The sequence below is a fragment of the Oryx dammah genome, unplaced genomic scaffold (genome assembly GCF_014754425.2).
Source record: "Oryx dammah isolate SB20612 unplaced genomic scaffold, SCBI_Odam_1.1 HiC_scaffold_8, whole genome shotgun sequence".
In the NCBI taxonomy this organism is placed as follows: domain Eukaryota; kingdom Metazoa; phylum Chordata; class Mammalia; order Artiodactyla; family Bovidae; genus Oryx; species Oryx dammah.
Genome location: NW_024070192.1, coordinates 2,018,302 through 2,031,608, shown reverse-complemented (window position 1 = coordinate 2,031,608; position 13,307 = coordinate 2,018,302). Strand labels below are relative to the sequence as shown.

The following is a 13,307-nucleotide window of genomic DNA, read 5'->3' as shown; positions in this document are numbered from 1 at the left end:
ATCCCCGTGGAGATGCCCGTGGGCTGTGACACGCATGCTTAGAGCCGGGAGAGGCTGCTAGGGCTGAAGACACGCGCTCTGCTGTCGCTTGTGTGTAGATGTCCCCGGGGGTCGGGTGCGGCCCCTTAGACGGAGTAGAGGGGTCGCCCAAGCGTGGGCAGTGAAGGACAGGAGGCGCTGGCGGGAAGGCACCATTATTGCGCTTTCTTTCTTCATGAGAGGAGGGGGCAGCCAGGACCATGTGGTGTTTAAGGAAAGAAGGCGGTGGCTTCTTGCTGCTCGCCCGTGAGAATTGGGTGATAACAGAAAGGGTGGTTTGGTAACTTGGAAGATGGAGAAACTTGGAAGTGGGGAAGCCAGTCGGGAGCTTGATGTACCGTCAGCGGCGCGGCTGAGATGAGTGCTGCTCAAGGTGAGGCTGAGAGTGGAGGGTTGACGGCAGCAGGGTGGGCGTGGGGTGGTCCTCTCGGTCGTGGAGGAAAGTCATTTTACGATGAGAGCATGGTGTCAGACTGTAGTCTTCCTGTTTGTTTTTTAATTGGAGGAAAGTTGCGTTACAGGGTTGTCTGCCTCCGCTGCACACGAGGTAGCTCAGCTGTGAGTGCGCGTGTGCGCCTCCGCGCCTCCCCGGCCCAGCCTCCCGGTCGCCCCAGAGCCCCGAGCCGAGCCTCCCGTGCTGTGCGGCACCTTCCACGAGCTGCCTGTTTACACGTGGTAGCATATACACGTCCACGCTGCTCTCCCCATTCGTCCCTCTCTCTCCTTCCCCCACTGTGTCTGTAAGTGCCTTCCTTTTATTGTGGTTAGAGAAGGAAAGCTCACAGGAAGTCTCTAGATCTCAGACAGCTGGAGAGGTGCAGGCGTTCCTCAGTAGGATGGAGTTGAGCAGAGACACAGGTGTGGGAGCAGGGCGACAGGGAGTCTAGCGTCAGGATGCGGGGCGATGTTGTGAGCGGGTGTGATCCCGGGGGGGACAGCGCTATGCGGAAGGCGCTCGTGTGTGTGGTGCTCAACAGCCTGGGGGACCCGAGGCGGTTTCTAGAAAATGTCTGTGTCGTGGGGATGAAGATGAGAGGCCCTACTCTGTTCAGGTGTTGTTGGCTTTTTCTACAGCACCTTTAAGTCCTTGTTCATGCTGAAGCCAGTCTTCATCTCCTTTTATTATTTTGCACCTCTTTTAATTTGAATCACTCTTTAGAAAATCACGTATGTTGATTTTTATCCCCATCAACACGTTTCAGCTGGTGTCAGTCTCTTGGCATCAACCATATAATGTGTCCTTTACTTACATATATTCTGGCTTCTTTTACTTAATATAATGCTTGTAAGATCAAGCTGCCACAGTAGTTTGGTCACTTTCGTGGCTTTACACTGCTCTGTGACAGGTGAGCTTCATGGCTTTCTATGCTCTCACCTGTTGATGGACATGTGGGCTCCATCCCACGTGTGGCTGCTGGATAGGGCAGTAGCTACGGATGTCCTTGTCCGTGTGTTTCCGTGAACCTCTGCACCTAGTTCTCTTGGGTTCATACCAGAGAGGGCACGTCCTGGTCATGAGCTGTGCACACGTTCAGTTTCGATCATGTAGCCGAAGTCCGTGACAGCCCCTCTGTCCTGTGTCGCTGACCGCCAGGCATGTGCTGCTTTGAAATTTACATGCTTCGGGAAGGTTTCCATCTTCCTAAGGGCCATAACGTAACTTTCCATCCTTCTGTTTCGGCACATAGATTACAGCGTGTTTTCTCAGCAGCCGCAGGAGGAAGAGTTGGAATCAAAATCCTTCGACGAGATGGAGCAGAGCTTGCTTATTCTCTCTGAAAGCAAGGCTGCTCTGGTGAGCGCCAAGGGCCTCTGGAGGCAGCAGGTGTTTACCATTGCCCGGTTTCACCTCCTCAACTTGAGACGCGAGAGCAAGTCCCTGAGATCTGTGTAAGCACAGGCACTCTCCTGCCCGAGGAGCTGGGGTTTTTTCGATTTAAGATTTTTCTTTCTTTTTCTTTCTTTATTTTTTAATTAGAGGAAAATGGCTTTACAGTGTCGTATTGGTCTCTGCTGTGCCGCAGCCCGAATCAGCGCTCTGTATACACAAGTCCCCTCCCTCCAAGCCCCCGAATCAGCCGTAAAAAAGAACACACTGAGTCACTTCTAGTGAGGTGGGGGAGCCTTCCGCCTGTGCGCAGAGCGAAGCGAGTCAGAAAAAGAAACGCGAGTAACGCTAGTAGCACGTATCTGTGGAATCCTGAAACATGGCAAGGATGAGCCTGCTCACAGGGGAGGAGCAGAGGCCCAGACGCAGATGACGGGCCTGTGGGCGCAGGGGGCGGGGGGCGAGGGGAGAGTGGCCCCGACATCGCGCACTCTCGTGGGAAACAGCTGGTGAGAAGTTTCTTTTTCAAATGAGTACCTTTTAACCGTCATGGGAAGGAAGATTATTTTGTATATTTACATGTTAATATGCCTTCAACTGTATTTTTTTTTTCTTTCAGGTTGCTTCTACTTTTAATTTTTTTCACAGTTCAGATTTTCATGTTTCTGGTACATCACTCTTTGAAAAATGCCGTGGTTCCCATCAGACTTGTTCCAGACTTATACTTCCTCAAACCTGGAGATCAACCCGATAAATACAGAACCAGTCTGCTCCTTCAGAACTCCACTGGTGAGAGTGTGTGAAGGTTTGTGAGAGTGTGCTTGTTGGCCTGGGGTGAGGGGTAGACATAGGTCAGAGATTTGGATTTTAGAAATATACCTAAGATAAAGGCATGGTCTGTCTGTACAAACCTACGTTAAATAAAACCCCTCACTGATGCTGAGTAACAGATTTATGAAATTTTGGTTTAAGTGTTCAGTTCAGTCACTTAGTCATATCTGACTCTTTGTGACCCCGTGGACTGCAGCATGCCAGGCCTCCCTGTCCATCACCAACTCCTAGAGCCTACTCAAACTCATGTCCATTTTGTCGGTGATGCCATCCAACCATCTCATCCTCTGTCATCCCCTTCTCCTCCCACCCTCAATCTTTCCCAGCATCAGAGTTTTTCCAAAAGAATCAGCTCTTCGCATCAGGTGGCCAAAGTATTGGAGTTTCAGCTTCAGCATCAGTCCTTCCAGTGAACACCCAGGACTGATCTAACACTTTTAAAAATATTTTGATTTATGTTGTTGATACTCATAAAATTTCCTTTTTTAATAGTGGCGTTATTCTCAGAGCAGCGTAATTCATCTCAAAAGTTTATAATGAGCAAAACAAACTTCAGAACTTGAAAACTCTTTAGAAAGAGTTACGGCATATAATATTTAATGCAGTTACACATCTACAAAGAAGTGTTTAGACAGTTTTTAAGGACTGTCTGAAAAATTAGAATAAAGGACGGTTGTCACGGAAATCTCTATAATCAAATACATTAAATTTGTAATGGATATTTTTGGATTTGTTCTTTTTTTATCATGTAAGTATCAAATATGAAAGAAAATTTAAAACCCATGGCTTTGAGCAAAGCTCAGAATAAAATTTTTAAAACCTGATAATAAGACTTTGATTTTCAAAACGTTAAAACCTAATTCAGAATTTGACATGAATTAGGTGTTTCTAGAACATCTCCCATCTGTGTAGATGGTTTATAGTCCCAGGGTTCTTGAGGAGGAAGTTAAAGTGAGCTAACAAAACAAAATTTCAGTAAAACACAAGCGGCTTCTTTGCTTATCTTGCTGAAACACATTGGAGAGTTGCATTTCTTATACCCCTTGCACACTCACAAATTCTCTGTAGTTTAACACTTCCCAGCACTTCACCTATATTCTAATATCTTTCCGTTTTGATTCACTATCAGCCGAAAACTTTTGCCCTGCATTATAATCACAGTTTGGGATGATTACAGATGACTATTAAAATCATCACTCCTAAATTCTAACTATCAGTTTATGATGTAACCGCTCTTCTTTTGGAGGAAGAAGGTATGTAGTGATAGAAAACACACTTGAATAGAAAACGTTATGTTTTTTCATTTCTTTCATTAGAATTCTTATTTTGGTTTCAGTATCCATTTCACGTTGCTGAAATGCAGTGCCACATGGAACCCTGCACTGTGATGCTGTGGCCGTCTTTTGGTATTTGAGGGATTGTGTGTCATCTCAAGTGTTTCTGCCTGGATTTCACTCTCACTGATCTCCAGACATTCTAGTGTTTTCAAGGTTTTGTCCCATTTGATATTTTTAAGTATATCTAGAATTACTTACACCTGTCTATCAGTCTGTCTCTCGGTCTATCCACGTATCTGTCCATCCACCCAGCCATCTACCTGTCAGTGTATCTGTCTGTCTGTCTCACCTCTCCCAGGCCTTGCCGTTGGTCCTAAAGCTTCATTTCCTCTAGGAATCATGGCCTCTGAGTCTGAGTCTCGGGAGTGCCCTGCCCTCCTGGCGAGGCTTTCTGTATCACAGGTGATGCAGTGCTGTCTCGAGAAGACAGAACCACTCTTACATTCGGAGATGGGAGGTGGTTAACACACTGGGTTAGAGTAGAGACCGTATCCCAGGAAGCGCCCATCTCTCTGACACTAAGATGTGTGTTGTTAACACACTGGATTAGAGACCATATCACTGGGAGGGCCCTTCTCTCTGTCTCTGAATCATGTGTTATAACACACTGGATTCGGAGTAGAGACCATATCCCAGGAAGCGCCCATCTCTCTGACACTAAAACGCATGTTGTTAACGCGCTGGATCAGGAGTGGAGACCGTGTCCCTGGGAGCACCCGTCTCTGACTCTAAAACGCTTGTTGCTGAGTCTGAGCCACTGGCCGTACCGCTCAGTCACCCATAGAGTTTTCCTTCGTTTGGTTTTGGTTCCTCTCAAATTCACACTTGTTCGTCCTTGAATCCTGGCCTTTCCGGTGATGGACAGAGAACTCTTCCCGCTCCCCAGGTGTTATGGTACAGGCTAGGCTTCGGGCGGGACTCGGCATCTCCCTTTGGCTCCACGCATCCTGAAGGCTGTAGATGGAGACCTGCATCGGAGTGTCACTGTTTGAAGGCAGTTGACGTCCATACAGTTTGTTCAGAACACACAGCAGCCCTCCAAGTGGGATGTTCCCTAACCCCACCCCTGGCTTCGGCATCTCTGAGCCTGGCATGTTAACCTCGTTACATAAAATTGCCGGGTGAACTTTTGTTCTCACAAAAGTCTGGTTGGAGCAGTCTTCAGACGGATTTCTTTGTGATGGGCCACTTTCAGCGCGAGTCGCGGCAGCGCTGAGCCTGGCGCGGTTGCTGTGTGTCAGCCTCTGCTCCGAGGTCTGTGCATCGATGTGGGTTTGGACTCAGCAGACAGGCTGCAGAGCCAGTGTTCTTACTCACGTCCTAGCTAACAGGAAAGAGAGCGCTTTGCAACGTTATTAAAAGCTCGTGTCTGTTTCTCATTTAAGCTAACTGTTTATCATTTGCTTCTTTTCTAATACCAGACTCGGATATCAGTGACCTTCTTAGCTTTTTCACAAATCAGAACATAATGGTGACGATGTTTAATGACAGTGACTACATGTCCGCCGCACCCCACAGCGCAGCTCTGAACGTGGTGCGGTCAGAAAGGGTGAGAGCAACGTGCGTGATTGAAGGCTTTCCTCTAAAATTAATCATTTGCTGATTGACCTTATGAGTTGGAAATTAAAGTTTACTTTGGGAAATAGCTTGCTGTGTTTACTTGTAACATATTTTATGCCATGATGGAAAACCAATATATAAAGCTACGAGGAATATAATTATATTTATCATATTTTTTTGCTTAAAATAGCAAAATATCTAGATTCCAAACTAGGTTATTTTTATCTATCATTAAGGATTATCTCTATGATTCGTTGCATCAGTTTTCAAAATAGTGAGAATTAACTTAGTTGGTGAGACAAGCAGTCATATTCATATGCTGGGAACACAGCAATCATATATTCATTTACACATATACTATGTATAATAACTCTTTTTTTGAATTGTAGGACTATGTTTTTACTGCTGTTTTCAACAGTACTATGGTTTACTCTTTACCCGTGTTGATGAATATCATTAGTAACTACTATCTTTATCATTCAAACGTCACAGAAAGCATCCAGGTCTGGAATACCCCATTCTTTCAGGTGAGCAAACTTAGGAGTGTGTGTGTGTGTGTGTGTCTGTGTGTGTGTGTCTCTGTGTGTGTGTCTCTGTGTGTGTGTGTGCATGTGTGTGTGTGTGTCTGTGTGTGTCTGTGTCTGTGTGTGTGAAATGACCAATGATAATAACAAACGAAACCTATAGACGTTCATCTTGTGATGTCTCCTCTTCTTAACCTTGAGCTGAGGATGGTTCACGTCCTGGGTCTGGGTCTGCTGCAGGACCCGCCCAGGTCGGGAGACGGCTTTGCTGAGAATGGTGCTGGATAGTTTGTTTGGGGCACCAGCTGGTTACCAGGTTGTCTGAAGCATCTGCTGTCTGCACCTGGATCCATGGGCCTGAGGGAGCCACAGTCCACCCTGCTGGGAATAAGAAGCTCCTGGCTCCACACGTAGCTGAGCTTGGGCGTGACTTTCCTAGTGGAGAAGGGGAGTCTCCAAGATGCCTGCTGGCTTACAGTCCAGGCATCAGTGAAGACTTTCTGAGAGTCTCCTTCCTTGCTAGAACCACTCGGGCACAGGTTAACTGCGCTTCACGAGCAGTATTATTTTTAAAGGTGAATGTTCATTAATATGCCATATTATCCTGTGTACATCTGTAAGAACACAAAAGTACAATAATCTGCCCAGGATCACACAGCTGTTTAATCAGCACCAAGGTGGTGATTAAAGTGAAAGAGCAGAGTGAAAAGGCTGGCTTAAAGCTCAACATTCAGAAAACTAAGATCATGGCATCTGGTCCCATCACTTCATGGCAAATAGATGGGGAAACAGTGGAAACAGTGGCTGACTTTATTTTGGGGGCTCCAAAATCACTGCAGATGGTGACTGCAGCCATGAAATTAAAAGACACTTTCTCCTTGGAAGATAAGTTATGACCAACCTAGATAGCATATTCAAAAGCAGAGACATTACTTTGCCAACTAAGGTCCGTCTAGTCAAGGCTATGGTTTTTCCTGTGGTCATGTATGGATGTGAGAGTTGGACTGTGAAGAAAGCTGAGCGCCAAAGAATTGATGCTTTTGAGCTGTGGTGTTGGAGAAGACTCTTGAGAGTTCCTTGGACTGCAAGGAGATCCAACCAGTCCATTCTGAAGGAGATCAGCCCTGGGTGTTCTTTGGAAGGACTGATGCCAAAGCTGAAACTCCGGTACTTTGGCCACCTCATGCGAAGAGTTGACTCATTGGAAAAGACCCTGATGCTGGGAAAGATTGTAGGTGGGAGAAGAGGACGACAGATGAGATGGCTGGATGGAATCACCGACTCGATGGACATGGGTTTGGTGGACTCCGGGAGTTGGTGATGGACAGGGAGGCCTGGCGTGCTGCGGCTCATGGGGTCGCAAAGAGTCGACACGACTGCGCAGCTGAGCTGAGGTTGGCACTGTAGCCACTGCGTGTTAACTACTCTGCACCTGTCTCTTCACAGAGGCTTTGTCCAGTTCTGATGGGCTGTTAGGAAGCATTTAGTGACTTGATATAAAGTGATCCTCCATTCTGTCTCTCACTCTGAGGTTGTCTTTCAGGAAATCACAGACATCGTTTTCAAAATCGAGCTGTACTTCCAAGCCGCTTTACTTGGGGTTATTGTTACCGCGATGCCTCCTTACTTCGCCATGGAAAATGCAGAGAATCATAAGGTAATGACTCAGTTAAAAATCCCAGGTGCAGCTGACTGTTAAGAATTCTCAGACAAGAAACTGAGCTTTTCTGCATGAGTGCAAGACTTACGTGCAGCTGTTATTTTGAAAGTACGTAAATGAAGCATAAATATGTTTATTACAGTAAGAGTAACAACTGTCACTTATTTGAGTGCTTGTCGTGCGCTTTAAAAGTGTTCCAGGGTGCAGATCTGAATTTTCTCAGCATTGACTGTTACGAATTAGGCTGCCCTGGACATTTGCTGCAGGTTCCTGGGTGAACCTAAGTTTTCTTTTCTCTGGCATGAACGCCTATGAGTACACTTGCTATGTCATATGGTGATTGCGTGTTTAGTTATAAGACATTGTTGATCTGTTTTTCAGGGTAGATAAAAGCCTTTTCCACTCCCACCAGCAATGTATGAGGGACAATCAATAACATGGATTTTCAAACAATGATTGTGTTTGACGGGCTCTATGTTTTTATGTGTATATTGGAATTGATGCTTTTGTTCTTGTGTTCACTGAACACAAATGTTGTCCACTTGTAAAATCATTTCTTCTTCTTAACTAATATTTATAGCCCAGAAAATCATTTCTTCTTCTTAATGAATGTTTATATCCCTCTTTCATCCTCTGTGGCCAGCTTTTTCATATCAGACATTGAATTACTAGGAGTAGATTTTTTTTTTTTACTATGAGTAGATGTTTTTATAGATGACAAAAATCACCTGAATAAGATTGTTAGGCATTTGCATTTATGGAAGATCTTAAGATTTCAAATTATATAATGAGAATGTCAGGAAAACAATGATTGTTTAAATTTTCACCTGTTCATACAGGTGAAAATGGTATTCCCTCTTGGTAATAATCACAATTAACACTCTTGTTCTACACACGAATGCATAAGAGGTTTTCAGATGCATCCAAGTACAAGTTTCACACTTAAGCTGAAAGCCCCGTGTAAGTCTGATGATACTTGGCCATTTATTAGTGTTTTCATGAAAGGTCAGTGTTTAAAAGTAAGCATCTTTTTTCCTAGACATATTTTTTCTATTTCACAGAATTTCAAAAACAGTTACATTTCAGCAGCTTACTGTTTGCACAGCTATAAAACCCCCGTGGCCCTTTTATTTTAGTTTAGTTTTGTGTTTCGTAGCAGCGCTGCTGTGTTCTGATGCTGAAAAATACTGTTGAAATTGTTATGCCTCAGAAATAATGAACCAGATTGAAGGCTAAATGGAATTTATATTTAGCTGTCAGAGGGCTTTTATTACCTACTGATGGAATGTGACCCTTCTTGTTGATGTAAAATTAGAAGTTCTGCAGTCATCTGCTAGAGACTTTTGTTTCTAGTATGTTTAAAATTACAATCAATTTTTCCTTTTTTTTAGATCAAAGCTTATACTCAGCTTAAGCTCTCCGGGCTCTTGCCTTCTGCATATTGGCTTGGACAGGCTGTTGTTGACATCCCCCTATTTTTTGTGGTCCTTACTCTGACGTTAGGCAGTTTGTTTGCATTTCATTATGGATTACATTTCTATGCTGTCACGTTCCTTTCTGTGGTAAGTTGACATCAGTTGTGCTCATGCTATTTATAGATGAAATGTTATCTTAAAAAGTAAATGTTTGTGAATGTGACAGTTGTCTGATTAAGTAATTATGATGTTCCAGAAAATAGAACCAGCGTCTACTTAATTATTGTATATGGTGCCTATAACCAGCGCAGGTCGTATTGTTCTAAGTGGCTTTTAAAAACAATGTTTCACCATTGTAAAACACTTCCTTGGAGCCGAGGCAATCCTTCATGTGGAGGGCCTACTGGTCTGTCCTCAGGAAAACGTCAGGAGTGTTTCCTTTAAGTATCTCCTTTGTCTCTGTGCCCGAGAATAATTTTATGAAGAGGAAGCTCTTTTATTCCCTAATTTAAAATATGGCTTAAAATACTAAGGATGAGAATGACTTGGATTCATATTTGTATGTCAGTGAACGACTGATACTAGATAATTTCCTGTGAATTATATTAGGAAAAAGGGAAGACAGAGGTTGGTAGGTTAGATTTGCTGAAAATAAACATGGCAGCTTTAACCAGGGAGCATACTGACCTTGCATGTTAATTTCTACCTTATAAATTAATAAACGTTTTTCTTACAAATTTATAAAATGCGTTAATTGCTGTACGTTAAAGTAGAAGCTAATAGTTTATTTGAGATTAATAAATTTGTAACTCATTATGCTTTTTTTGTAATAAAATGATGAAATAATATTTTACTTGGCATAAAAAAGAACTACAAATAGTATTTAGTTTTAAATGACTTATTCAAGGTTGTGTGAACAGTTGAAAACATGAGGTTTATTGATTTAGGAGAAATGTGGATGGGTGGATGGTAACACCTTAGGTTACCACAATTTCAATCTTTGGAGCAATTTGTAGAGCAGTAAAACTTGAAAAATAATTATTCCTTGCTATTTTAATGTGGCAGGTATCTTACATCATATGTATGGCTAGCTACTCATTTTTACATAAAAATGCAAATCTGTGTTTTCCAGGTTTTTTGCCTTATCGGCTACGTCCCATCAGTCATTCTGTTCACCTACGTTACTTCCTTCACCTGTAAAAAAATTGTAAATACCAGAGAGTTTTGGTCATTCATGTATTCTGTGGTAAGTCACCTTGTAAACCGTTTTGTCTCAGCTTTCCACAGCACACGATTCGAGAGTCACAAGCTCCCTTCCTTTTTGTGGTCACACTCGTAAAGGCTGCTGTGTCTTTCCTGAGCACAGAACTTAGACGGCTGGCTGGCAGCGTCTGCCTGTGTGTCCGCTTGTCTTCAGCCCCGTCCGCTCCAAGACGGGATGGTGTCTTGCTGCATCCCACACCGGGCATGCCCAGGGCATCCGATGTGAAGAGCAGCTCATTAGAGAAGACGCTGGTGCTGGGAAAGATCGAAGGCAAAAGGAGAAGGGGGTGACGGAGGATGGGATGGGTAGATCGCATCACCAACTCAGTGGGCGTGGATCTGAGCAAGCTCCAGATCTGAGCAAGCTCTGAACTGCAGCCGTGGGGCTCGCAGAGCGTCAGCGATGTAGACTTACACAGACAGACGTGGCAATCGGACAGCAACACCACAGTGACCACGGGGCCAGCCGCAGACAGCCGGGGCCAGCCAGCTGGTGCTTCCTGGCTAAGCGTCTACTATAGTTCCTTGCTTTATTTGAGGAGTAAAGGCGCAGTTGATGCTGAGGCACACAGGAGGTTTGTATGAAATTTCTAAACACCTGTTCACCTGTTCTCTCGTCATTCTCTCTAGACAGCGTTGGCTTGCATTGCAGTCACCGAAATAACTTACTTCATGGGAAACACAGCTACAGTTATTCTTCATTATATCTTCTGCATTACCATTCCAATCTACCCGCTTCTAGGTTGCCTGATTGGTTTCATAAAGGTAGGTCTCTTAGATGTTTGAATATTTTTAGAAAAGCATAAGTAAATACTGCCTAAATCTTTGGGATCTTAATTCCTGTACTGAAATAATAATAATAAAAAATCGAGTTAGCTGCTGCTACTTGATTAAAATGTCATTAATGCAGCAGTTTAAAATGACTGAAATCTTTTCAGTCATATATTTAGGCTGTCAGTTCTTAAAGGAGAGGACTGTATTCATTATGACGTCATTCATGCCCCAAACAATATACCTAAATTAGAATGCTGATCTGACTGCAGTCAGTATTTGTCCGGGGGGAGTTTTTCAAAGATTAAACATTGTATTAAAAGGTGAGAGATAATTTTTCTTGAGGAAAATATATAAAAATTTTATTAAGCCTAGTTAATTGAATATAATTGCTATGTGATTAGAAAAAAAAATTAAGTAATGAGTGCTTAGTTTAGGATGATTGCTGATTAATTCTGCCCATGTATCTACTTTCCTCCTCTCCCCTTTTTTAGCTTCAGTTTATAGGTTTAATTTATACCTGCCCTGACAGGCATATTTTGGGGTGAGGAAGATTTTAATCTAACTACAAAACATGGCTATTAATATGAATAGCTAGCTAGTTTATGGAGGAGACATGTTTGCTATTAAATACATATTTTTTAATTTTAATCCAACTATTTCTACACATTGCAGCAAAGAAAATGGTCTCCTCTACCCACAATGCTTCTGACAAGAAACACATGGGCTTTTCCCTCACGTGCTGCAGTTCTGACACTGAGCAGAGTCAATGCAGACTCGGGGGGTCAAGGGGTCAGTCTTGCAGGCTGCCCCCCAACCTCAGATTCCAGACGCAGGTCGTGGGTGCCCCCGTCACCCACCTTCTGTCTGACTCGGACCGCCTTCTCAGGGGTTCGGTGATTTGCCCCAGCGGCTCCCAGAACTCAGGGGAGCCCTGAATTCCTGTCCCAGCGTGTCACAGTGGGCCTGCAGTAGACCCCAGGGACAGAGGGCCGCAGGCAGGGCTCCTGCCCCTGAGCCGTCTGGTGAGCCGCCCCCCACCTGGGGCGCTCCCTGAGCCCCGGGGCAGAAACCGACGGCTCAGTCCCTTGGCGAGGAGGCGCTGATGAGTCTCCAGGCCCTCCTCCCCTCCGGGGTGGTGGCCTGGACCAGCAGCGCCAGCTCTCGGGTCTGACTGGCTCCTCTGGCGGTCAGCCTACGTCCCCGGAGGGTCTTGTCAGGAGCAGAGACTCCGCGAGCAGGAAGGGGCTGGTTCTCCTCACTTGTCACTCAGGAAACCCCAAGGGCTTTAGAAGTTTTATGCCAGGAACTATGGACAGACACCAGATTGCATCGCATCATGGTGTTAACAGCCGCATACAAATTTCCAAACATTCCTGTCTCAGATTACTTGGAAGAATCTTCAGAGAAATGAAGACACCTACCACCCATGGGATAGCCTTCTGGTGGCTGCTATATCGGTAAGAAGTCACTTGACCGTAGTTTGGCTAAGAGGTCGTAGCCTCTGTCCAGCTGTTATCCCGTTGCATAAAAACAAAGGCGCGCGGGAAGTCAGGCGTGCTAGTCCTGCTGCCTGATGGGTGTTTTGCGTATTGCACACATCCACTGTAATATACTGGGCTTTCTGACATGTCACTAACTCTATTTAACAAAAATCTGGCTTCCATAGAAGCAAAAAAACAGCTTTTTTAGAAAAATTCTATAATTTACAAAGCTGACAGCAAATGAACTTTCCAGCAGTAGAAAACTACGCAGAGATCGTCAGTAAAGGTCTGTCTTGGTTTGTGTTCACATTCATCCCTGCCTCACTGTATGACATGCAAAAAAAAAAAGGACGAATGCTCTCAGTGATGGCAAGGGACCCGATGTATTGATAGTGGTTTTTTGGTTTTGTTGGTTCAGGCAGGAGAAAGAAACCCAAACTGCCCAGTCATGAGCGGTTTTTCTTTCAGCCTCACCTGCACTGTGTGCTGTGGGTTTTTCTCCTGCAGTACTGCGAGAAAAAATACGGGGGCAGATCGTTAAGGAAGGATCCCTTTTTCAGGTCAGTTTTTAATTTTCATGTTTTTTTTTTTTTTT

The 13,307-nt window shown here is 44.3% G+C and overlaps 1 protein-coding gene across 2 annotated transcripts in view; it reads left to right on the top strand.

The window, feature by feature from the left end:
• Positions 1–13,307, top strand: part of ABCA5 (ATP binding cassette subfamily A member 5) — a 63,473-nt gene that overhangs the window by 38,226 nt on the left and 11,940 nt on the right. For both annotated transcript variants that reach the window (XR_005721715.1, XM_040244414.1), the window contains exons 19-28: positions 1,728–1,929; positions 2,487–2,656; positions 5,457–5,584; positions 5,985–6,122; positions 7,663–7,776; positions 9,171–9,341; positions 10,327–10,440; positions 11,088–11,222; positions 12,614–12,688; positions 13,181–13,272. Coding sequence is in view for 1 of the 2 variants with exons in the window: in XM_040244414.1 (XP_040100348.1) it covers positions 1,728–1,929; positions 2,487–2,656; positions 5,457–5,584; positions 5,985–6,122; positions 7,663–7,776; positions 9,171–9,341; positions 10,327–10,440; positions 11,088–11,222; positions 12,614–12,688; positions 13,181–13,272 (1,339 nt within the window). In the remaining variant the exon portion in view is untranslated. The remainder of the gene's footprint in view (positions 1–1,727; positions 1,930–2,486; positions 2,657–5,456; positions 5,585–5,984; positions 6,123–7,662; positions 7,777–9,170; positions 9,342–10,326; positions 10,441–11,087; positions 11,223–12,613; positions 12,689–13,180; positions 13,273–13,307) is intronic.